This window comes from Stenella coeruleoalba (genome assembly GCF_951394435.1).
Source record: "Stenella coeruleoalba genome assembly, chromosome: 1".
Taxonomy (NCBI): domain Eukaryota; kingdom Metazoa; phylum Chordata; class Mammalia; order Artiodactyla; family Delphinidae; genus Stenella; species Stenella coeruleoalba.
In genome coordinates this window covers 182,507,661-182,532,565 of record NC_137169.1, presented here as the reverse complement: position 1 = coordinate 182,532,565, position 24,905 = coordinate 182,507,661, and the positions used below count along the sequence as shown (strand labels likewise).

The following is a 24,905-nucleotide window of genomic DNA, read 5'->3' as shown; positions in this document are numbered from 1 at the left end:
TCAAGTACGTTTGAAGTCCTGCTCAGATTTTGTTTACTGATATTCATTGACCAAAGCAGATTACATGGCTAAGCCCAAACTTATTTGGGCAGGGAAATATTTTGCTTCACTTACTCTAACTGGAGATAGTACCAAGTAAACATGGCAAGAGGCATAAATGTACAATTCTGTAATAGGGAGGAAGTAAAAAATTGGTAACAGTAATCTGATCTACCACAGACACCCACACATCTCACCTTCCTAATGTAAATTCTTTTTTTTTTTTTTTTTTTTTTTTTGCATTATGCGGGCCTCTCACTGTTGTGGCCTCTTCCGTTGCGGAGCACAGGCTCCGGACGCGCAGGCTCAGCGGCCATGGCTCACGGGCCTAGCCGCTCCGCGGCATGTGGGATCTTCCCGGACCGGGGCACGAACCCATGTCCCCTGCATCGGCAGGTGGACTCTCAACCACTGTGCCACCAGGGAAGCCCAATATAAATTCTTAAATAAAAATTTTTTCCTGTATTGCAGTCTGTTTTTATGACATAGGAATATTATGTAGCAATAATCATAATGTGCCTACCATTTAAAATTATTCTTTGTCCTATGATGGCTTCCTATTTTGGTTATAAAACATTTTCCTATTGCCTTTTAAACCATGCTTTGACTGTAAGTACTTGTATTATCCTTTTTTTTTTCCTATAATTATTTCAAGTAAGTGTTTTATCTATTTTTTTTCTTTCTTTCATCACATTCACTGTACTGTTGATCTGGGAAATTATTGTCAGCTTTTCAGATTCTCTTGTCTTCTTCACCTATATTTCTGTTTTCACAAATACTATATGAAACCATATGGCCATCTGCAACCTATTAAAATATATCTTGTACATCTTTTTGCTAACATATAATTATGTTAGGACTTATTAGACTTCACATGACAGAAACGCAATTTAAGCATGCTTATTCAAAAAGAATTTATAGGAAGGGATATGGGTTAATTGGTCTAGTTTGGATTCAGTGCCCACCTTTGGATCTGTTTAGCCAAAGGGTTGAGGTTTCTATAAAAGCCATGTGATTTGAGTAGAGGGAAAGCATATTCTCAGAAAAAAAGGTTTGGAGAGTATTGCTGGACAAATAGAAACAGGTATCCACCAAAGTAAAGTGAGCTAATGAGGTCCTTCTGTGCCTTGAATCGGGGCAGGGACACACTTGAATATATACATACATATTGGTGTGGCTCTTGCCTGAGAACTAGAATAGTGGATGGACTGTTCAGTAAAAAGAGGTCGTGGTAGTTTTTTCTAGGACTGACTCAATTCTTCAAAGCACAGAAGAATTATGGTTGGTAAATGATGTTTTAAATTATTCATGTCTGTTTTCTTTTTGTAAATTAAGCATATTTCCTGTTTCCACTTTTGTAATGGGCCTACTATAGTCATTCTAATTTCCATGCCCTGGTTATCCTCCCAGCTTATCCAATTTTGACTCACACTCATATTTTCAGTTTTCTATTTTAGTTTGAGTCACTTGAAAATGAATAGGTACAAGCACATAATCTAAAAGCAAGGAGTAGGCTAACCACGTTCGGCACAGAAAGAAATTGGACCATGTACACAATGATTTTATAGTTTTGAATGTGTTTGGTTATTTTGGGAAGAAGATAGCTTCCAGTTAGACTTTGCTGAATGTTGTTATACTGTTTCTTGTACATGTGAAAATTGTAGTTTTAGGCCTCCAAGTGAGGTGTTAATTTAGATATCATATTGTTCATTTGACAAAAATGACATGGCATTGAATTAAGAAATAAAAGCTATTTTAATAGAATTAGTACAATTACTATAGGTGTGGGAGATAAGTGTGTGTTTAAGTGATTTAAGTCAGTTAATTTATTGAGTTCCTTTGGGTTTGGAGCTGGGGAGAAGGAAGATGGATAGAAGAAACATTTATCAGATTTTCTGTAGCACTGCTTAGTTTCCTTTTTCTCATATACTGTTAAAATGCTGTAAAAATTAAAATGTTTATGCCTAGACTATAGTTCCCAGTATTGGTGTCTTTTTTTCTTCTTCTGTGCCTGAAGAAACATCAAAATGCTTTGTCAGATTTCACATTATAATTTTTGGGTTATAATAGGGCAGACCTTGAACAAAATGCTTTTAAAAACGGCTTTGCTTTTGTGCGCTGCTCTGTTTTACATGCTGAGTTGAAATGGATGTATTAGTCTTGAGTTCACAGAACAGTGAGCTCCATATTATTTAAAATACTCCTGAAAATTTTCCAACTGCTCTTTCTTTTGATTTGATGTAATAGCAGATCCCCATATATAAAGAGAAAGTAACATTTTGCTTAGCATTCTGCTGCATAATCATAGACTTAGGTTATATTTTGAATTGACTTGTTGGAATGGAATTCTTCTACACATCACATAGAATGAGAATCTTAAGATTAAGTGCCTTTAGAATCCATTCAGTACCAACTTCCTACCTGATGCAGGAGTCCAGCCTACTATGTCCAAAATAATTGACTTGTTTTTTAAACAGATTATTTATTGAGCCCATACTGTGTGTTGGCACTGTGCTGGGGATGTGTTGGTGAATAAAATAAAAATAGACATGGTCCCTGTTCTTGTGTAGATAGTTTAGCTTGTAGTTGAGTGCTCAGTCTGTTTATTCAGTCTCAGCAAGTTATTTTTTGAATCTAAGTACTCAAATTGGAAAGAATTGACATTCTTAGCAATATTGAGTTTTCCAATCTGTGAATGTTGAGTATCTCTCCGTCTATTTAGATCTTCTTTAATTTCTTTCATTAGTGTTTTGTAGATTTCTACTTACCAATAGATCCTATAGATATTTTGTTAGATTTTTACATAAGTATTTCATTTTTTGGTGCTATTGTAAATGCTGTTGCTTTTTAAAAAAACTAAAATTTCCCATTGTTTATTGTTTGTATGTGGGGAAGAGATTGGCTTTTGTGTATTGCCCTTGTATCCTGTGACTTTTCTGTACTCACTCATTCTAAGGTTTTTTTTGGTAGATTCTTTGGGATTTTCTGCATAGATAATTATGTAATCTGTGAATAAAGACAGTTTTATTTCTTCCTTTTCAATCTTTATAACTTTTATTTCTTATGATATTGAATCACAGGTGAGAGAGGGGCATCATTGCGTGGTTCCCAGTCTTAAGGGAAAGTGTCCAGTCTCTTCAGTCTCTCACAATTAAGTATAATGTTAGCTATAGGTTTTTTTTGTAGATATTCTTTACCAAGTTGAGGAAGTTCCATCCATTGCTAGTTTACTGAGAGTTTTTATAATGAATGGGTGTTGCATTTTGTCAAATGCATTTTCTGCATCAATTGATATGATCATGATTTTACTTCAGCTTATTGATGTTTGATTACATTGATTTTTGTGTCAGTCTTGCATCCCTGGGGTATAATTTTTTTATACCTTGTTGGAGATGATTTTATAATATCTTGTCTGTAGTTTTCTTGTAATCTGGTTTTGGTATTAGGGTAATGTTGGCCTCATAGAATGAGTTTGGAAGTATTTCCTCTCCTGTTTTCTGGAAGAGATTACTGAGAATTGATACTGTTTCTTCCTTAAATGTTTGGTCGAATTAACCAGTGAAGCCATCGGTGTCTGGTACTTTCTTTTTTGGAAGCTTATTAATTATTGTTGGTTAAATTTATTTAAAAGTATAGAGCTATTCAGGTTATCTATTTTTCCTGGTGTGAAGTTTGGTACTTTATGTCTTTCAAGGGACTGGTCCCGTTCATCTAAGTCACCAAATTTGTGGGCATAGAATTGCTTGTAGTATTCATTTATTATCCTGTTAATGTCCAGGGCGTTGGTAGTGATGACCTTCTTTCATTTTTTATATTGGTAATTTGTGTATTCTCTTTTTCTTGTTTAGCCTGGCTAGACTATTTATCAATTTTATTTATCTTTTTAAATAACTATCTTTTGGTTTTGATTTTTTAATTTTTTTGTATTGTTTCTTGTTTCAATTTCATTGATTTCTGTTATATTTTTTATTTCTTTTAATCTGCTCTCTCTTTTTTTAATTTCCTAAGGTTCCTAAGGAAGCATATGTTTTTTATAATTTTAGGTGTTTTTTTCTTTCCTAGTATATGCATTCAGTGCAACATATTTCTAAGTACTGCTTTCACTGCGTCCCACAACCTTTGATAAACTGTATTTTCATTTTTGTTTAGTTCAAAGTATTTTAAAATTTCTCTTGAGTCATCTTCTTTGACTCATGATTACTTAGAAGTGTGTCATTTAATTTCCAAATATTTGGGAATTTCCAAGCTATCTGTTACAGATTTCTAGCTTAATTCTATTATGGTTTGACAACATTTATACAGTTTTAATTTTTTAAAATTTGCCAAGGTATGTTTTATGACCCAGAATATGGTCTCCCTTGGTGACTGTTCTCTGTGAGAAAGTATATTCTTTTCTTGTTAGATTAGTATTTTGTAAACGTCAATTAGATCAAGTCGACTGATAGTGTTATTCAGGTCAGGTCATCTATATCTTTGTTAATTTTCTGCTTGCTTGATCTGTCATCTCAGATAGGGGTGTTGAAGTCTCCAAGTATAATAATGGATTTGTCTGTTTCTCCTTTCAGTTCTATCAGTTTTTGCCTCAAGTACTTTAATTCTCTGTTCTTAGGTGCATACTCATTTCAGTTTCTTGTGTTTTCTTGGATAATTGACCCTCTTATTATTATATAATACCCCTCTTTATCTCTGATAATCTTTCTAGTTCTGAAGTCTGCTTTGTCTAAAATCAATATAGATAACTATATTTTTTTTGAATGTTATAAATTTCTTTATTATTACTTATTATTAAGTACCAACTAAATATGCAAAAAATTTGAAGCCACCCTTCCACAACCCACTCTCCCCTCTCACACCCAAATTCCACACTTAGCTTCCAGCAATTTGTCAAAATTATCATTTAAGTGTTTCTTCCAGTTTATGGCTCCAGCAGCTTCTGCTGTAGGTAAACAGATCTCAGTCGCTGTCTCTCTTTTGCTTGCCCCCCGATTTGGAATGGCAGTTGGTCCTGTGACCTCAGTTCTCTGATGGATCCAAGAAAAGCTATTGATTTTCAGTTTGTTCAACCTTTTCTTGTTATAGGGAAGGGAGTGATGACTTCCAGGCTCTTTAGCTGATACCAGAAGTTGAATTATTTGTCTTTTTATTACTGACTTGTAAGAGTTCCTCATATAATCTGGATATTAGACCCTTATCAGATATATGACTTGCAAATATTTTCTCATCCTGTGGATTTTATTTTTACTTTCTTCATGGTATCATTTTCAGCACATTTTAAATTTTGATGTAGTCCAGTTTAACTATTTTTTTCTTTTGCCACTTGTGCTTTTGATGTCATATCAGAAACCATTCTTAACCCAAGGACATGAAGATTTATTCCTATGTTTTCTTCTAACAGTTTTATAGTTTTAGTTCTTATATTTAGGTCTGTGATCCATTTTGAATTAAGTTTTGTGTATGGTGTGAGGTTGGGGTCCAACTTCATTCTTTTACATGTGGATATCTAATTGTCCCAACAGCATTTATTGAAAAGACTATTCTTTCCATATTTAAATCTTATTACTTGCCTGTGGAAATATTTTAAAGTGTTGACTTTGCATTCTCAGATTTTGAGTTTGTGTGCAAATTTGATAAGCATGTCATCTCTATATTGAGGTTCAAAGCAATCTTCAGTCCAATAAAGTAGCATTAGGTAAACTTCTAAAAGTATCCATAACGCCCTTCAAGGCAGAGTGTTTATGGTTGTAATGAGAGCTGTCTTAATTTTGAGTAGAATGAGAAGTGGTGAGCTGTGTTCTGGAGAGGTCACAAAATTACATATGGTAAACTAATAGTTTTCTTGTTAGCATGGCAGAATATCTGACATTCTCTTGGGCTAAAGAAAACCTCTATTATAAATGGACCTCTTATTTGAATTGAGCAACCATTAGTATTCATTCACATGCTAATTCAGAATTAACTATTAGTGTAAATATCACTTATCTAAGAAGAATGTTTTGGTGGAAGAGACAGATAAGTTTTGAAGGAGGAGAGGTGTGGGGAAAGTTCAGTACACATAGTGATGTTCCATTGATACCAACCTTGGATCTCAAGAACAGATGAGGAGACTTTAAGAGACAGTATAATGTAGTGTTTTAGAGCATGTACTCTGAAGTCAGACTACCTAGTTCGAATACTGGCTCCACATTTGGTAGTTGTGAGAACTTTAGCCTGATTGGGGCTTTTAACATTTTTTTCAACACATTTATTAAATACCTACTATGTACTAGACACTAAAGTAGGAATGGAATATTCCCTGGTGAACAAAACAGAGTTGGGATTGCGGGATAGCCTTAACATCAGGGGTGCCCTCAGGCTTCTCTGCCTTTCCTGTCTATATTTCATCTCATACTAACTATAGTTGACCTTTGAACAACATGGGTTTGAACTGTCTGGGTCTGCTTATACACAGATTTTTTTCAATAAATACTATAATACTACACAATCTGTGGTTGGTTGAAGCCACAGATGAGGAATCAAGGATATAGAGGGCCAGCTATGGTACGTGAGCATCTGTGGATTTTGGTGTCTGTGGTGGTTCCTAGAACCAATTCTCCATGGATACTGAGGGACACCTGTATTCTTACCCCCATACTCATTATTATGTAGCTATTGTGGCCTCCTTTCTGTTCCTCAGTAAGCCTTTTCTTACATCAAGGCTTTTGTATTTGCTATTTCTTCTACTTGAAGTTCTTTCTCCCTAGTTCTTGCCATGGTTTGCTTATTCTTATTAAATCCAAATGTCAACTGAATCCATATTGCTCCCTGCCCCTTCTCATCATCTTTTCCAGTACTTTTTCCAGTATGTGATCCTAGTTAATTTTCTTCTGTATTATTTATCACATCCATAAGAATGTTAGTTCTAAGAAGACTGGGCCTTCATTCATCTCACTAATCATTTAGTCTCCAGTTTCCATTACAGTTTCTATCACATAGTAGGGACTCATTAAATATTTGTTGAGTGGACGAAACAAAGCTGATACCTGTAGGAGTCAGCCATATGAAGGTAGGAGATAAGAGCTAAGACCCTAAAGTGGGAAAAAACTTTTTATGACTAAAGAGCCGTAATGATAAAGTGACAGAGGCAAGGGTGTGTCAGGCCTTTAAGTCCTGGCAAGGAGTTTGTATTTTATTTGAATTTTAATGAAAAGATTTTAGTCTGGAGTTTTAATGTAATCCAACGTACTTTCCAAAAGATTTCTTTGGCTGTTCTGTGAAGAGTAGATTAGGGAGAAGACTGGAGGTAGGAGATGGGTTAGGAGACTTTTATAGTAGATGAGATCATAGCTTGGATTAGATTGGTAAAATGGATGTGGAGAAAGATGGGGATAGATGTGGGATTTATTTTGGAAGTGGGGCTGACATGACTTGGCAATGAGAGGAATGAAGAAGTAGAGATGCATCAAGGATGATAACCAGATTTTTTGTTTGAGCAACTTGGTGGAAGGTGGTGTTCTTTACTGAAATGGGAAATCTGAATAAGGAACAGCTTTGGATGGGACATTAGGAATTCCATGTGGGTCACATTTTAAGATACTGATAAGAATTCCACATGGAAATACCAAATAAAGAGTTGGATTCCAAATCAGGAGTTTAGAGGAGACATTTGGGTTAGGATAGAAATTTGGGAGTCTTTCAGCATATAGATGCTATTTAAATCCATGGCAATGAGAGATATTACTTAGAGTGTGTGGCAAGGAATCAGAAAAAAAAGCTCGGGACTTGAACTTGGGGGAATTTCCAACATTTAGAGGTCAAGTAGAGGAGTGGCAACTGAAAAAGATTTGGAGAAGGATAGGCCACAGAAAGAACACCTGGAATGTGTGATGTCTTGGCAATCAAGGATTCATGGGGCAGCCTGAAGGGTAAAAACATGGCTTCTAACACATACTGCATTTTCAGAAACATATAATGTGCAAAATGAGAAAAACCTTTAGAGGACAGATGAATGTGCTTGAAGGGTTTTAAGAAGGAAGGATATTTATATGCCTAACAAATAAATGAGGGCTAGCTAATTACACCGGCCTTGGAGTTTGCAGTAATTATCCTTTGTTTTGATATTATTAGAAACTTTGATTTTTGATAATGTTAGGAGGTAATTTTTTAAAGTGTAACTTGAAGGGGGAAGTTATTATTAATTTTTTTTTTCTGAGAGTAATGGTGTTAGTGTCACCTAATGGCAAAATGAGATATTGCAGCCGTATTTATATGAGGCAGTGAACAAAATAACCTCATTAGAAAGAGAAAAAGAACATTTATGGGGGAATTTTTGGCATGGAGCAGACTTACCATGGTTACAAGGTCCTGCGTTCTTTAGCACTGGTCTACTTGTCCTACCTCTCCGTCACATTACCCCTTTGGTTACTGAGCAGATTGGTTAATATGCAGTTCTTTTTTATCTTCCAGGTTTCAGCTCAAATATTTCCCTTTCATAGAGTCCTTTCCTACCACCTTACTTAAAGTTGTCCGTGTATTCCTTACAGCTACTCTTTGTTACATTAGGCTGTTGTATTTTCTTCATAGCCTGAGAATGATTTGGGATTACCTTGCTTGTTTCCTCACTAGATGTAAGCTCCACGAGAGGAGGCAACTTGTTTGCCTTATTCGCTCATGTAACCGCAGTTGAGTATACTGACTGTTATATAGTGTACATGTTCAGTTAAAATTAGTTGTGTGAATATTTGAATTTCTGGAAGTGATAGAGAATGTTGAGTTTCTATGGTGTAAAGTAGAGATCTATCCAGAAAACAGAATCACACTGTATTTGATTACTGCTGCATGAATGCAATGTGAAAGCTTTGCTCCCCTCACCTCCCCTGCTTTTTTTGCCTCCTGTAGATAAGTGGCTACATGTCTGGAAAAGAAAAGATACATGGCTTAGGGTGTTGAATTCTATGTTAATCAGTCAATTTAAGTGACACAGAAAAAATATTTTAAGGTACAGTACTTAGTCTTGAGGAGATAAGTTTTTGCAGACATTTAGGTTTAGTTATAAAGTAATTTCAGTGAATGTATTTTTGTTTGTGTATGAATTTGTAGATACTTCTAGCTTATTTATTTATTACTTAGTTTTCTATTTATTAAAAAGAACAAAAAGTATTTCTAGGAGAAATGTGTAGAGTGCCAAATAGTAGTAAATCCTTTTAGTTGAGATATGGTCAGGTTTGTGTTGTTTTTCAGGGAACAATATGGTTCTTTTAGCGTGGAAACTCAGGGTACATTTCCATTATGTGTCCCAGCCCAAGAAGGTAGCCTCCCTAGTTTTGAGATAATTATCTAGCCAGCAGAATTCTTCCTTGCATGAACCAATTTTAAAGGCCAAAGATTGATCAGGTACTTAATAGTTCATGTTTTTATTCACTAATTTTTGTTCTTACTCCTTGTGGTTTTGACCAGGTGGATGTGGGAAGAGAGGTTTGCAGCACTGAAATGGAGGTCAGAGCTTCATTACAGAAGATTAGTGGGTCATCGGATTCTGTGACTACACTGAACAGTGAAGAATTTGTTTTGGTTCCTCAGCATGCAGATGATACTTCTACAAAAGATGATGAAAAACCTGAACTGAAGGTATTTTTCCCTTTTCTACAAATGATATTATTTTAAATTACTATTATTATTTTTAACTAGGTGAAACTTATCTCAGGAGATATATAAAATCCAAAGGTTTTTCTTGAGTACTGACCTCGAGACTAGAATCAGTGTTTGATTTATCCAGATGCTAATTATTTGGTTTGTGTATTTTTAAAGTTTTTGCTTTCGGTTTTTTATCTTTTACTTTAGAATTCAGAAAGAAAGAATAGGAGGGAAAAAAGAAGAGAAAGGATAATTGGCAAGTTAGACTTAATGGTTAAATCTTACATAAATTTAATTTATCTGGATATTTTTGTCTCTCTTACTGCTGCTGGGTTTTAAAAATTAATTATATAAGTATGTAGTTATGTATTATTTTCACTTGACTTTTCTTTATGATTTTTATGTTTTAAGTCAGCTGGTAACATTCAAGTATGTGATTTAACACTTGTCTGAATTTTTTTGAAGTATATGTTTTATAATTTTAGCAGTTGAGTTTTTATTTGGATGTGGTCCTTTTTCTTTTTCATTTTTATGTTGCCTTTCCTAACTTGGAAAAAAAAAAAAAAAAGAACCAAATAAACCCAGGTATACATGTATGGGAAGTGCATAACCACCCTCTAGAAATAGGAAGAGAGAAATTAGCCAAAAATGCTGTATATTATTTATAACTTTTATTTAATATTAATTATATCAAAGATATGTTAGTATGTTAATCTAATAAAATCAATCTAATAAAATTTTATAAAAATCAGATTATTAAGTACTCATTTTACATTATGTTGAGGATATATATTTTTATAATTTTATTAATCAATGGATTTCTTTAAATTTATTCAAATATCTGTATTTAAATAAACAGCTCTTTAAATTCATTTAACTCTGTATTTTCATATTAATGTGTTTAAGGCATTTATTTACTTAGGCTTTGTGTCTCACTTGCTTTTAAGAAGAAGATGAGTCAACTTAAGAGTAAGGAAATTAGCAGTACTCCTTGACAGCTCAAGCAAAATTTGTAAAGGAGTCAGAAATATGTTTATGCTATGATAACAAAAAATATGACCTTTTAAATGATATCAGTGCTACATATCATCTATTTAAATGTATCCATTTTCCTCTTTAAAACACATAAATTAAAAAAAAAATCCATAAATTTAGGATTACCCAGTTTTTAGAATACGTTTCTAAAAGAGAAAAAGAAAAAAATAAGAAAAGAAAATATCTGTAAATAAGATCTTAGATCAGATATAGTTGGAAAATGCATGGTATGTTTCTGAAGAATCCTTTTCTGGTACTAGTAATCCTCTAATTTAGTTGAGTTTATAACTCAGGATTTTATATATATCTAATGAAATTAGGTACAGCTGTATAAATTCTTGGTATTCAGTAACTATATTTAAATTTAAATATTTAGATTGTTTAAATTTCTTCTAGAAATGAAATATTTTCATTAAGTTCCAGAACCATGTTATGATTGAAACGAATTGTCTTGCTTTGTCTGTAGATAGTTTCTGATGGTGATGAACAACTGGAAAAAGCCATGGAAGAGATTTTGAGAGATTCTGAGAAAGGGCAAAGCAGCCTTCTTGTTGGTTGTCCGAGTTCCAGTGAGATTTCAGACCATTCATTTGGAGATGTTTCGGCCAGCCAAATAAATAAGCCGTCTCTTCAATTAATTTTGGATCCGTCGAATACAGGTACTGTATTGAACTCTTAGAAACTATAATAGAAATGGGATAAAGTGATAATGAAAATTTTAAGATGAATATTAGAAAATTTTATTAGCTTCATTTTCTAAGATCAAGGCCAGCAGCTTTTCAGTTCCCACATTGGTTCTTATGTTTCTGTTTGTATCTCCACCTGTAAAATCAGTCTCAGTGTTCTTTGAGAACTGGCTCTATGTCTGGGCATTCATTTTACCCCTAGTACTTGGCATATAGTAGGCCCTCAATAAATACTTATTGAACAAATGAATAAATACTTATTGAACAAATGAATAAATTCTTGGGTATCAAAGAACAGTGTAATGGACACATTCTTCCATATAATGTGACTTCTTACTCAGTTTGACTACAGTTATTTCAATTACAATTTGTGAAAATTCTAAGTAAAATAACATGTCAACTCCATCAGTGTAATAATACTGTAAAAGTATTTATTACAGTGTAATAAATAATATGTACGTGCATGAATGAGTAAGATTTATAGTAGGAATACCAGTTTGTAAGTCAAAATGGTTTTGGATGAAGGAAAAGCCAAACCAAACCCAACCCAACTCCTACTTCAGCTGGTTTAAACACTGGAGGTGTGGTTTGATCTGGCCTCTGGTAGTATTTCTTTGTAAACTACTCAGCTTTGATCTTCTCCATGTCATCTTTCTCCTTAACTGGCAACCTTTGTGGTCACAAAGTAGGTAGCTGCAGAAATTGGTAAGTAAGGCTAGGTGATTTGTTCATGTCTGGTGACCGAGAGAAAGGCTCTGATCTTTTACCCATCGAACAAAAGTTGTGAGTTTTACTCTGATTGGACCAACTGAATCATTTTCTAGTAGTCAGGGGAATGATATGAGCCAATAGGTGTAGGCCTTGGTTATATTCAAACTCCTCAGTAAGTCATTCTGACAGAGGAGATGAGATCATCCTGACTGATTTAAGGCACTCATGATCCATTTCTGAATGTTCGTGTAGGGTAGGTGTAGATATAGGCCAGAGTGCTACACAGTGGAAACTCGGTGGCCCTACCTTAAACACTGTACCCCAAATTTATTCCTAGTGAATCAAATATTTAAATGGGAAAAATGAACCTTTAAGAAGAAAATAATGAGAATATTTTTGTGATTGTCAGGGTAGGAAAAGCCAAATCATAAAGGAAAAGCTACTTGCATTTTAATACATAAAAGCTTAAATCTGAATGAGAAAAGTACCATAATAAATATGGCTAAATGAGGCTCAGAGAAGATATTTGCCATGTGTTGGGGGTCCCCAAAAGTGCCCCTAGTTTAATGATTCATTATAAAGACTTGTAGGTTTCAGTGTATATTCATATTCATGGCTAGATTTAAGTTCAAGGGGACTTTATATGTGTGTGTGTGTGTGTGTGTGTGTGTACACAAGATTGGAAATAAGCCTTACAAAATATTAATTTTTTTAGTTCTTGATTGAGGGAACATGAGAGATTATATTTTTCATTGTGCTTTTCTTTATCTTTTGAATTTCTTAAATCCCTAGCATTCGCCCCAAACCCAGAGCATACTGACATCAACATTCCTATAGTTATTTTTTTGGTTAATAGATTAATCAAAAGGAAGAAATACCTTTATCTTCTCATGTATTGAAAGCTCTGATGGGTTATTGGAATCAGTTGTCCTTTGCAATGGCCTAGATAATATTCTTATTTCTGAGCATATTTGATAGGGACCATGTATAATGTACTTTTGTGTTTTCAACACCCATTATATTAAATACATTTTAAAAAAATGTATCTTTCCCTCAGTGGATAAAAATTTCCACTTTGCTTTACAAGTAAGTTTTTAAAAAGCATTCTTTTCTTGTTATATATTGTTTCTTTTCATTTTCAATGAAAAGACATATGTTTTGTGTTCTCCCCAAAATTAGTATATTGAAATCCTAGTGATGGTATTAGGACGTCGGGCCTTTGGGAGGTGATTAGGTCATGAGGGCAAAGCCCTCATAATTGGGATTATGTCCTTCTAAAACAGACTCCAGAGAGCTAGCTTGTGCCTTCTGCAGTGTGAGGACACAGTGAAAAGATGCTCTCTAGAAAGTGAGCTCTCATGAGGCACCAAATCTGCCAGAGCCTCAGTCTTGGACTTCCTAGCATTCAGAGCTGTGAGAAATAAATGTCTGTTGTTATAAGCCACCCATGTGGTATTTTGTTATATAGCAGCCTGAAAGAGCTATGAGAAGACATTTCAGCTGCCTCTTCATAGTTGCAGTTTTTGTTTACAGAATTGTTGTGGTCGATTAAAATGACACATAACTTCAAAGGTAAGGGACTGTCTGGAAAGTATCTAGATTTAAATGGGCTAAAGTGAATATTAAAGATATGTAATTTGCCAGTGATAAATTTAGATAGATAAGGACTTTTGTTTAAACATCATGATAACTTGTTGGTTTTTATGTCCTGGCTACTTGGATTCACCTCTACAGGGAATCTACTAATTTACTGTAATGTACTAAAATACTGTGTGGATACATAGATGAGTCTTCTCTCTCATGCTCTTTGTTATTCTTTGCATCTTTCTGCTAAGGAAGGGATGATGGAATTCAAAAGTATGACTTGAACAGGACTGAATTTATATTTAGGAGGATATGAATTTCTTACATTGATGTGTGATTTTACGAGATCTAGAAGTGTTGCCTTGCTAAAAATATTTTGCTATTTGTTTGCTTAACTTCAGATTTCCACTAGTCATGAGTTTTGTCTACATGAAAGCTGCAGTTATGATACATTTAGTTGTGGATGAGATAGGATCTAAGTGGTACCCAGAGATGATGTGTGTTTGCCATTAATTGGTTGCTAATAGGACCACTAGCTCTAAAAAATTTCATTTATTTACTGATTAATTCATTTGGCATATATTGAGTGCCTAGTCTTTTAGATACTTGTTATAAGTGCTGGGAATAAAAAGAGGATAGAACAGTTCCTTCCCTTGAAGAGCTGGTACTCTATAATTAAGGGCAGAATAAACTTCATTTTGATTTTAATTCATTCTGTTCTAGACCTTTCATAGAGGCTAAGACATGATATCTGCAGTTCAGACCTAGATTTGAATCCAGGCTCTGCCTGCAGCTTGGACAAGTTATTCAACTTCTCTAATGATCAGTTATCTCATCTGTAAAATAGAGATAAGATAGAACCCGTTTCATAGGGATTTAGAAGTTCAAATGATACCATCCACATAAAGTATTTTGTAAAATGCCTGGCACAAAGTAAGTACCAAATAAAATGTTTGTCATCATCAATAGTTTTGGAAATCTTGAACCTCAGAATAAAATCACATACAGTTTTAGGTCAAAGCCCAGTAATTATAACATATTACTTTAAATGGGCATGGGGGGACTTCTCTGGTGGTCCAGTGGTTAAGAGTCCGTGCTTCCACTGCAGGGGGCACGGTTTGATCCCTGGTCAGGGAACCAAGATCCTGCATAGCGTGTGGCTCGGCCAAAAAAAACCAAAAAAAACCCAAAGGGCATGGGGCAGGGTGTAGGCCCTTTACCTCCATTGACATACCTAACCCCTGGATTTCTATGGAGCAATGTTCTTTGAATACTCTAAAGATGTTGTCCTGCTGTCTTCTCTATCATTTCTGATGAGAAATCTGCAGTCACTTGAATCACTTATTTGTTCCCTTATTTGTAACATGCTGTTTGTCTACTTTCAATATTTTTTTCAATATTTTTGTTTTCCAGCAGTTTGGTTATATGGGTGTGGTTTTCTTTGAATTTATCTTTGTTGGTGTTCACTGAGATTCTTGAATCTGTAAATTTATATCTTTTATGAAATTTAAGAAGTTTTCAGACTTTTTTTTTTTTTTTTTTTTTTTGCGGTATGTGGGCCTCTCACTTGTGGCCTCTCCCGTTGCGGAGCACAGGCTCTGGACGCGCAGGCTCAGCGGCCATGGCTCACGGGCCCAGCCGCTCTGCGGCATGTGGGATCTTCCCAGACCAGAGCACGAACCTGTGTCCCCTGCATCAGCAGGCGGACTCTCAACCACTGCGCCACCAGGGAAGCCCTCAGACATTTTTTAGAAAATTTTTTTGTGCATAGTCTTTTTCTTTTCCCGTGACTCAGACAACAAAACTATTAGATATTTTCATATTGTCCTGCAATTCCTAAGGCTCTTTTCATTGTTTTCCAATCTTTTTCTTTTCTCCTTTCTTTAGTTTAGAAAATTTCTGTTGATCTGTATTCCAGTTTACTGGCTCACTATTCTGTTATCTCCTTTCTTTTGAGCCCATCCAGTGAATTTTTAATTTTAGATATTCTATTTTTCTGGTCTAAAATTCACCTTTTTACATTTTCTGTTCCTCTGCCATGGATTTTAATATTTTCACTCATTCCAGGTTTGTTCACCTTTATGTCATAGAGCATGGTTATAATACCAATTTTAAAGTCTTTGATAATTCCAGCAACTGCATCATTTTGGAATTGGTATCTGTTGATTGCTTTTCCCTTGACAATTGGTCACCTTTTTCTATTTTTGTTTTTTGTTTTTTTTGTTAGTTGAGTAACTGAATTGTTTTCCAGACTTTCTGAAACTTACGTTTTGAGATTCTGTTTCCAGATAAAATCCTCTGAAGAATGTTGATTTTGTTTTATTTTAGCAGGCAGTCCACTTGGTTACATCCAGACTGCAAGTTCGATCTTGCTTTCTGGTTCCAAAGTCAATCAATTCCAAAACCTTTGCTATGCTTCTTTGGTCTGTTCCACACATGTATAGCATGGTGGTGAACCCAAGACTTGTGTTAGTTCATACACAAAATTAGGGGATTACCTTCTCCAACTCTCCTCCTCAGAATTTCCCCCATACTCTCTGGCTTCTTGGGGCCCATTTTCCTTCTTCTCTTGCGTAGAAAGACAGATTTCTCACGTCAGGACAGAGTGGTGGGGGAAAAGAAAGAAAAAAAATAGCAGAGGTTTCCTTTTCCTTTTTGAACCACAAGAGCCAAGCCCGTTTGTTTGGGTGTTCTAACCACTGAGAGGTTCCTTTTCTTCGAGTTGCATATGCTACGGCACGCCATCCTTTCCCCCCAGCCCCACTTCCCACATAGTGGTGCAGCTCCAACACTGGGGCTGGCCTTGTGGTAGAACTGGGAGAGAAAAAAGAGAGGGAGAGAAAAAAAAGTTATAATTCCCCAAACGTTCTCTGGTTTACAGGGACTCTTTTTTTCTGTCCTTTGGCCAGAAAAATAGGATTTCTCTCACAGTTTTGTTGCTCACTGCACAGTTCTGCAACTTGGGCGGCCCATAGGTCAAATGTGGGATATAAAGGATGAAAAAATGTAAAAAGGAATTCAGTACTACACTGGTAGTTCTTCAAGTTTTGACCTCTCTCCAATCTGTCTGTTGTTACTTGCTTTAAAAAAAAAAAAAAATATCCTGGGCTTCCCTGGTGGCGCAGTGGTTAAGAATCCGCCTGCCAATGCAGGGGACACGGGTTCGAGCCCTGGTCCTGGAAGATCCCACATGCCGCGGAGCGACTAAGCCCATGCACCACAACTACTGAGCCTGTGCTCTAGAGCCTGTGAACCACAACTACTGAGCCTGTGAGCCACAACTACTGAATCCCGCAGGTCTAGAGCCGGTGTTCTGCAACAAGAGAAGCCACCGCCATGAGAAGCCAGTACACCACAACGAAGAGCAGCCCCCGCTCACTGCAACTAGAGAAAGCCTCCGTGCAGCAACGAAGACCCAACACAGTGAAAAAATTAATTTATTTATGTATAAAAATAAATAACTAAATAAAATAAAATGCCAAAAAAAAGATGAAAGAAAGAGACAGGGAGGGAGAGAGGGAGGGAGGGAGGAAGGGAAGTTCTTCTTTCTTTTATCTTTATGGAAGATCTTGGTGGCTGCAGTGTGGAGAATAAATTGGAGGAAAGAAAGACTGGAGGTTACTGCTGTAGTAATTTGGGTAATGACTATGGGGCCAAAGAAAAGTGGGATGGATTCAAGAGTTATTAAGGCATGGATAGTTCAGTGTACATCTAATGAATTCAATTTTGGACATAATGATTAATAAGATTTCCAAATGGGGATGACCAGCAGTCTGCTGTATTTTAAAGAAATTAAACAACAAGGAAAAAGTCGTTCCCTCATATTTATAACTTTTGGTTCTCTTCAGTTTCCCTCTAGTATCATTTTCCTTTATCCCAAGGATCTTCTTTAATATTCTTGTTTTCTTATGCAAATTAGAATTAGTTGTTATATCCACCCAGGGAATATTTCATTTCAGATCTTGCATTTTTTTAGCTCTAGAATTTCTTTTGGTTCTTTTTTCTGTCTTCCATTTTTCTCCTTTTGTTAGGTGTTTTTCTTTAATTCCTCTATCATAGTTATAATAGTTACTTTAACGGTCTTGTCTACAATTTTGTCATCTGTCTTTTTTGGATCAATTTATGTATTGTTTTTGTATTTGGGGTATACAGAGTTTCATGAATCTGTGAGCTACACAGATTTTGTAAAACATTTATTTCTTCAGAAAGCTTTTTCCCCACCTTTTCCTCTTTTGTAGAATTCCAGTTACACATACGTTAGACAATTTGAACTACTTGAGTCACCAAAGCACAGTTTTACCATACGATCTTGCAAATAATTGTTTTTGCAAAAGTACTTGCTAAATTAACAAAAATGCATATATGTATATATGTATATTCTAAACATGTTTGTATTCAGCCTTAAAATGTATTTGTAGTTTTTTATATGTCCCTTTTGAAATATATACATTGAACTGATTCAAAAGTGGAAAAAACATGTTTCAGTGATTGAAGAACATGGTAGATGAAGTACTTCATTTGAATAGCTTTAGTTTTTCAATAGAAAAAAAGTGGTGAAGGGTGCATGATTTAGAATAATATTTGGGAGCTGGAGTGGGGAGGTTGGGAATGGCTTTTGTGAATTATTTATTAATATCCTGTAAGTGTAATCCTGTTAATGAGAGTTAGAGCATGTCACAAGGATCTAGTTTGGGTGAGACAGGCTGCTTAATTTTGTACAGCGTGGATGTGGGTAGCGGGAAGAGTTGGAGATTAGCTGAATGTGGATTTTTAGGTGGGGATGGGGAGAGTGGCAGAGGGGAAGCTTTATACTACCTGATATATGCAGATAAATACTCTCTAACCACAGCTGGGACTTTGCTACATGCATGCTGTGTTTAGAATTAAAGTGGATTTTTTTTTTTTTAAAGAATTTGGGGAAGCAATCATAGGATAATTCATCAAAATAATTATTTTGAGGAAAAATTTTTCATTGAAATACTTACATATTTTATAGAAGCCAGCAAGCTAGGAAGGAGAAAAATAAGGAGCTTGACTTCGTTGGTATTAGTATGAGATTGAACATTTTAACATTGTTGACTTTTGCTGAGGAATTTAGGCTGATTAATAAATTTGGTGCTATGCAGGATCTTTACCAGAGACACTTTTAACTGATTTTAGTTTTGTTTAATTCTCATTCGTTTTAGGATAATTCACACTGGCTTTAGTGTAGTCTTTTCTCCTTATTGTTTTATATCATTTGAACTCCGTATTTTTGATTTTTTAAAATATAAAGCTTAGAATTTTTTTTTTCTTTTCCTCTGAAGAAGTCATAGATAATACTTTGAGAGATCTGAAGTACAAAATGGCCAGTTCCAAAACTCTAAGTTAAGATGTAGGATAAACATTAAAAGAAATGAAAACACAGAGAGACCTAAATTTTATTTGCAATTTTTCATTTGTTTTTGGGCAATAGATGAAATTATACTGTGAAGTTTTATATTAACTTTTGAGTGTTTCTTTTTTTTTTTCTTCAGAAATTTCTACACCCAGACCATCTTCTCCAAGTGGAATACCTGAAGAAGATAGTGTTTTATTTAACAAACTGACCTACTTAGGATGTATGAAGGTTTCTTCCCCACGTAATGAAGTGGAGGCTTTACGGGCAATGGCAACTATGAAATCTTCCAGTCAGCACCCCTTTCCTGTTACTCTGTATGTGCCAAATGTTCCGGAAGGTTCTGTGAGGTAAGCTCTAATCCCTTATTACCCCCTTAGACATGTGTGAAGGTTTTTTGGGTAGTGGTGATGATATTTTATCATAAGTGAGGCCTTGGACTTACTCTGAATTCACTTTTACTCTGTAGCCCTGCAAAGTAAACATGTTTAGGTTTAGACTGTATTCCTTATTTGCAAGGGGCATTTGTAAAATTTGCTTAGAATACTATAAATGCAACTATAACTGTCAAAATACCTATGATTTGTGTTTCACCTTGTCATGTAACAGTGGTTCAGAAAACTAGAGTGATCCCTAGATTTCAAGCTCTTTACATCAGACTGGAAAGAAGCAAAATGGCTTTTTCTCACATGCTTCACTAGGAATAATACTTAATGTCATCTGAACCTTGAATTTCTTTAAATGTAAATCAGATAACTGTTATTTTCCTACATTCAGCCCTCCAGTAGCCTCCAATCACACTTGTGATTATATTTGAAATTCTTACCATGTCTGGCCCTGATGATCTGCTTTGACCTGATCTTCTGCCCTTCTCCCCTCTCTTCCCTCCCTCCTTCGCCCTCTCACTTCTTTCACTACATTTACTTCATTCATTCATTCACTTCATTCATTTGCTACATTCCAGTCATAGTAACCTCTTTGCTCTTTCTCAAACACAGTCATGAATCCTGCCTCAGGGCCTATCAGTCAGGATTCCTACCTCAGGGCTTTTGTGTAGTCTTTTTACTCTGCCTAAACAAGCTTTCCTTGGTTTTCCAGTGGCTTTTTCACTTCTCTCCGGTTTCACCTCAAGAAACCTTTTTATCAAAAGAAGGCTTCTTTTTCTTCCTTCCTGTTTTTCTTAAAAGGGTTTATTTTTTAGATCACTTTTAGGTTCACAGCAAAATTGAGCACAAAGTACAGAGATTTCCCATATCCCAGATGTGCATCCCTCCACCTCCCCCAAACACACCTCTCACCATCAACATCCTCTTCCACATGGTACATTTGTTACAATTTTTAATTTATTTTAAAATTGTTTATTTATTTTTGGCTGCGTTGGATCTTAGTTGCGGCACATGGGATCTTTCGTTGAGGCGCGTGGGCTCTTTGTTGCGGTGCGCAGGCTCTCTAGTTGTGGTGCACGGACTCCAGATCGTGTGGGCTCTGTAGTTGTGGTGCGCGGACTCCAGAGTGCACATGTGGGCTTTGTAGTTGTGGCACGCTGGCTTAGTTGCCCCACGGCATGTGGGATCTTAGTTTCTGGACCAGGGATCGAACCCATGTCCCCTGCATTGGAAGGCGGATTCTTAACCACTGGAGTACCAGGGAAGTACCCACATTTGTTACAGTTGATGAACCTACATTGACATAATTTTCCAAAGTCCATAGTTTACCTTAGGGTTCACTCTTGGTGTTGTACATTCTATGGGTTTGGACAAATATATAATGACATGTATCCACCAGTAGAATATCATACAGAGTACTTTCACTGTTTGAAAATTCCTGCCTTCTGCCTGATCATCTGTCCCTCCCTGCAACCGCTGGCAACCACTGATCTTTTTACTGTCTCCATAGTTTTGCCTTTTCCAGTAAATTATGTAGTTAGAATCATGTAATAAGTAGCCCTTTCAGATTGGCTTCTTTTACTTAATAATAGGCATTTAAGGTTCCTACACGTCTTTTTCTGGCTTGATAGCTCATTTCTTTTTAGTGCTGAATAATATGCTATTGTCTGGGTGTACCACAGTTTATTTTTCTATTTGCCTATGGAAGGACATTCTGATTGCATCCAAGTTTTGGCGATTATGAATAAAGCTTCTGTAAACATCTGTGTGCGGGGTTTTGTGTAGATGTAAGTTTTTAACTCATTTGAATAAACACCAAGGAGTGTAATTGCTAGATCCTATAGTATGGGTATATTTAGTTTTGTAAGAAACTGCCAAATTGTCAAAAGAATCCTCCTTTGATCATATCATAACTGTCCCTCTTTCTTTTTACTGGGCCTTTTTTCCTTCATAGAACTTTTCTTTGACTTGATATTATATATTTATTTGCTTATTTGTTTATTGTCTGTCTTCCTCACTAGAATATAAGTTCCATGGGGGCAGGTTATTGGTATTTTTTCCTGCTACAGCTTCTGTCTGATAGTACTGTCTAGAGCAGTATTGGTCCATAGCAGGTTTTTAGTAAACATTTGCTGAATGAACAAATAAATGAACCAGGTCTGGGAAATTAGGTTGAATGTGTCTTGAACCTATACTATTCTCTGAAGACTGATTTAATCTTTTCCAAACCCTTTCTGATTTGCCTCATTCTCTGAAGTTTAGAATGTGAGAAAAGTTCTAAGCACCAAAATAATAGCAATATAAATTTACAAGGTTTTGGTAAAAATGCTTTGACTTTTTCAGGAAAGCGTTTTGTAGGTATATTGTTTGTATGATATCTCTTAACAGTAAAAGGCATTTTGATATTTGTATTTATTGAGTTTCAAAGTGCCAAACATACCTTAACAAAGACTTAGTGTTTTGATTTGCCTCTCTATTCCTAGTAGGTCCCCCTCAGTTCTACAATTTGAGATCCTGAGGTGGTCTTGAGGTTTTGGATCAAACTAGGGCTTAGGATTTGTACAGGGAAAGTCAGAGAAATATTTGCTCCTAAGTCCCACAAACTCCTTTTACCTCTTAAATTCCATTGTTAAGTTTATCTTTGGAACCACTCTGACCTTTTTTAGGGTAAGAGAAGTCTTTGTTGAACGATGAATGACCTGGACTTGGATAAACTTACAGGTGCTGCTTTAAATAGAAATGAACTCTCCAGAGATGGTCTGTGCTATTTTTTACTGGCATTCCTCTTGCCATAACAGAACAAGACTAGCATTTAGGGATGCGTGACATCGATTTTACCAGGCAGTGTATACTTGGCTTTGAAAGTAAATGAATTCGATCATAGGACACAAAAATGAAGTAATTGTCAAAAGAAGTTGAAGAATTTGTGTGTTTGTGGGTGTGTATAGCAAAAATATGAAGATAACTGTTTTCTTGCTTTATTAGTACCAGTTTATTTTTGTGATTTTAAGATAGTTATTTTGTATGTTATTGGCATAGTAAAAGTGTTTGCCTTTGTTCTTTGATAGTTAATATTTTATCTCATTTTTCATCATTGTTCTGCAGAATCATAGACCAATCCAACAACATGGAGATAGCATCTTTTCCAATTTATAAGGTGTTATTCTGTGCACGTGGACATGATGGGACAGTAGAGAGCAATTGCTTTGCATTTACAGAGAGTTCCCATGGCTCAGAAGAATTCCAGATACATGTTTTCTCCTGTGAAATTAAAGAGGCAGTAAGTATAATATGTTGTAGCAATTCGCTATTGAGATGAATTAGGGTAATATTTTCAAACTCTAATTTCACTGTCATATAATTTAGTATGTATGACCATATACCATATTACATGAATTTGGAGTATCTTTCTGAAGAGAAAGTTAATATTTATAATGGCATAGAGCCGCATATGGAAAGCTAAATCTGATAACTCTGTGCACTAAAGTGGTTTTCTCAGTTTAACATATGTAACAGAAAAATCCCCCTTGATAAGCTTTCCTCCCACCCCACCATGGTAGTAATTGCTCAGACTTAGAAAGGAAGAATGTTTTTGCCCCTTTTATTGTTTTGCCTAAGTTGGTTGGTCTATGTGACTTTAAAAAATGTCTGTAACAATACCTGTTTCTCTGCTGGGCCTTTCACTTAGATACTGCAGTAAGATTGTTTCATAGATGTCTGTGATTTTCACTGGTGATCATTTATTATGTGCATTCATTCAGAGGCTGGCTTTTGCTCTATAGAACTGGTATTAATTATAAATACAAATGCTCCCATACAGCAGGGTTGTCAACTTGTAGTCCTTTGAAGATGCCAGTGAGTTCCTCTTACCAATTATTAAATGGTAGTTTATTCTTAGACTCAGAATCAAATGGCTGTTACATACATGGAGAAATTGCCTTCTTTTCTGTATCTATTGATTTCTCCCCAAATTAAAAATAATTTGCACTTTTAGAACTTTAGTACTTATACAACTATTTCAAAGGCATTATTAAATGGATTTGGATGGGCAAGGTCTCAGGTGTGTTTGCTTTTGGAAATATAAATTGTCAGCAGAAAATGCTGAAAGTAGCAGTTGTTCTATTTTCTCTTTACTATGAAACATAAATAAACCATTATATTAACAGGAGTTCTGAGAGTTTATTTCTGGCCACAACATGGGAACTCATAGAAATGTAGATTTCTGTGTGTCTGATACGAAGCGTGAGGGGTATGTCAGTTGTTATTATGCCCTGGTGATTAACTTTTTTACACTAAAATGAACATGTACAGACATAGAAGTTCTCTGTCAGAACCATGCCTGTGTAAGAAGTTCAAATTTGTTTCTTTTTGTTTGTTTTTTATATAGTTCTGAATCTATTTCATCCCAATGTGTGTATGTATATATACCTACACACACATACATAATACCTATACATATACCTATACTAACTACTTGGCCAAGTGTGTGATAGGTAGAGTGAATGAGTACAAGTATGCCTGGCACGTAGGAGGCAGTGGATATAAATATGTTGAAAGAATGTGTGTGTGTTTGTAAATTGGGGGGTCTATTTCTGATCCTTACAACTCCACTACAGAGGTGGGGAAGCAGATGGTAGAGACCTGGCATTTCATGTTGGCAACCGTCATTTAGCATACCTGTGTGGATTCTGGATAACTGGTGCTTAACAGTAAGAAAGAGAACTTTGAAGAATTGGAGAACCTGCTGCTTGGAGAGGCAGAAACACTGCTGTAGAAGGAAATTGAAAGGCACCTGGTTGCAAGCATTTTTCATAACTGTGATGGTATGAAACTCTCTTTTTGGATTATAGCATCTACTTGTTTATGGGGGGGATATTTGTCATTTTTGAGAGCTTTAACAGTGGGTAAGCAGTGGATAAAACTGGGGGGGAATTCTTGGCCTGACCATTTTGGATATAGTATTAAATAGGATTAATTATATTTCTGGAGAGGATATTTGGTACATTGTAGGTTGTGATAAAGTGATATCCATTTATTATTTATTTTTTTTGAGTAAACTTTTCAAAGTGTTACATTCTGGGACATTGGTGGTAAAATTCATTGTTTGAAGGAGAAATAAATGACAGTTTTCATTGAACTTTATTATGAGAGATCATTTCTATAACAACCCGGTATAAATATAGGGCTTATGCCTGGCACTGCGCTAAGCATTTACTTGATACTCATGACATTTCCATAACATAGATGGTATTTATTTAGACTAGTGACCTTATGCTCCTCTTTGCCTGGAGCAGTCCTAGTTTATGCCTGTTGTCCAAGTATATTATTAAAGCACTTCATTTTATTCTCAAAAGTGCTCTGGTTTGGCTGACAAATTTTATGGTTACCCTTTCCTTATCCAAAGGCTGAGAGAACAGATGATGAAGCTGGTTTCCTAAGGAAGTTTATGACTCTGAAGACCCATTTAATTTTCAGTCA

At 35.5% G+C, this 24,905-nt stretch overlaps 1 protein-coding gene across 8 annotated transcripts in view; it reads left to right on the top strand.

Annotated features, from left to right (window-relative positions):
* The window catches only part of RABGAP1L (RAB GTPase activating protein 1 like), a 797,484-nt gene that overhangs the window by 172,488 nt on the left and 600,091 nt on the right, over positions 1-24,905 (top strand). For all 8 annotated transcript variants that reach the window (XM_079939730.1, XM_079939723.1, XM_079939729.1 and 5 more), the window contains 4 exons: positions 9,472-9,642; positions 11,150-11,342; positions 19,181-19,391; positions 22,533-22,707. In XM_079939730.1, coding sequence (XP_079795856.1) covers positions 9,505-9,642; positions 11,150-11,342; positions 19,181-19,391; positions 22,533-22,707 — 717 coding nt within the window. In that variant the 5' untranslated portion in view covers positions 9,472-9,504. The remainder of the gene's footprint in view (positions 1-9,471; positions 9,643-11,149; positions 11,343-19,180; positions 19,392-22,532; positions 22,708-24,905) is intronic.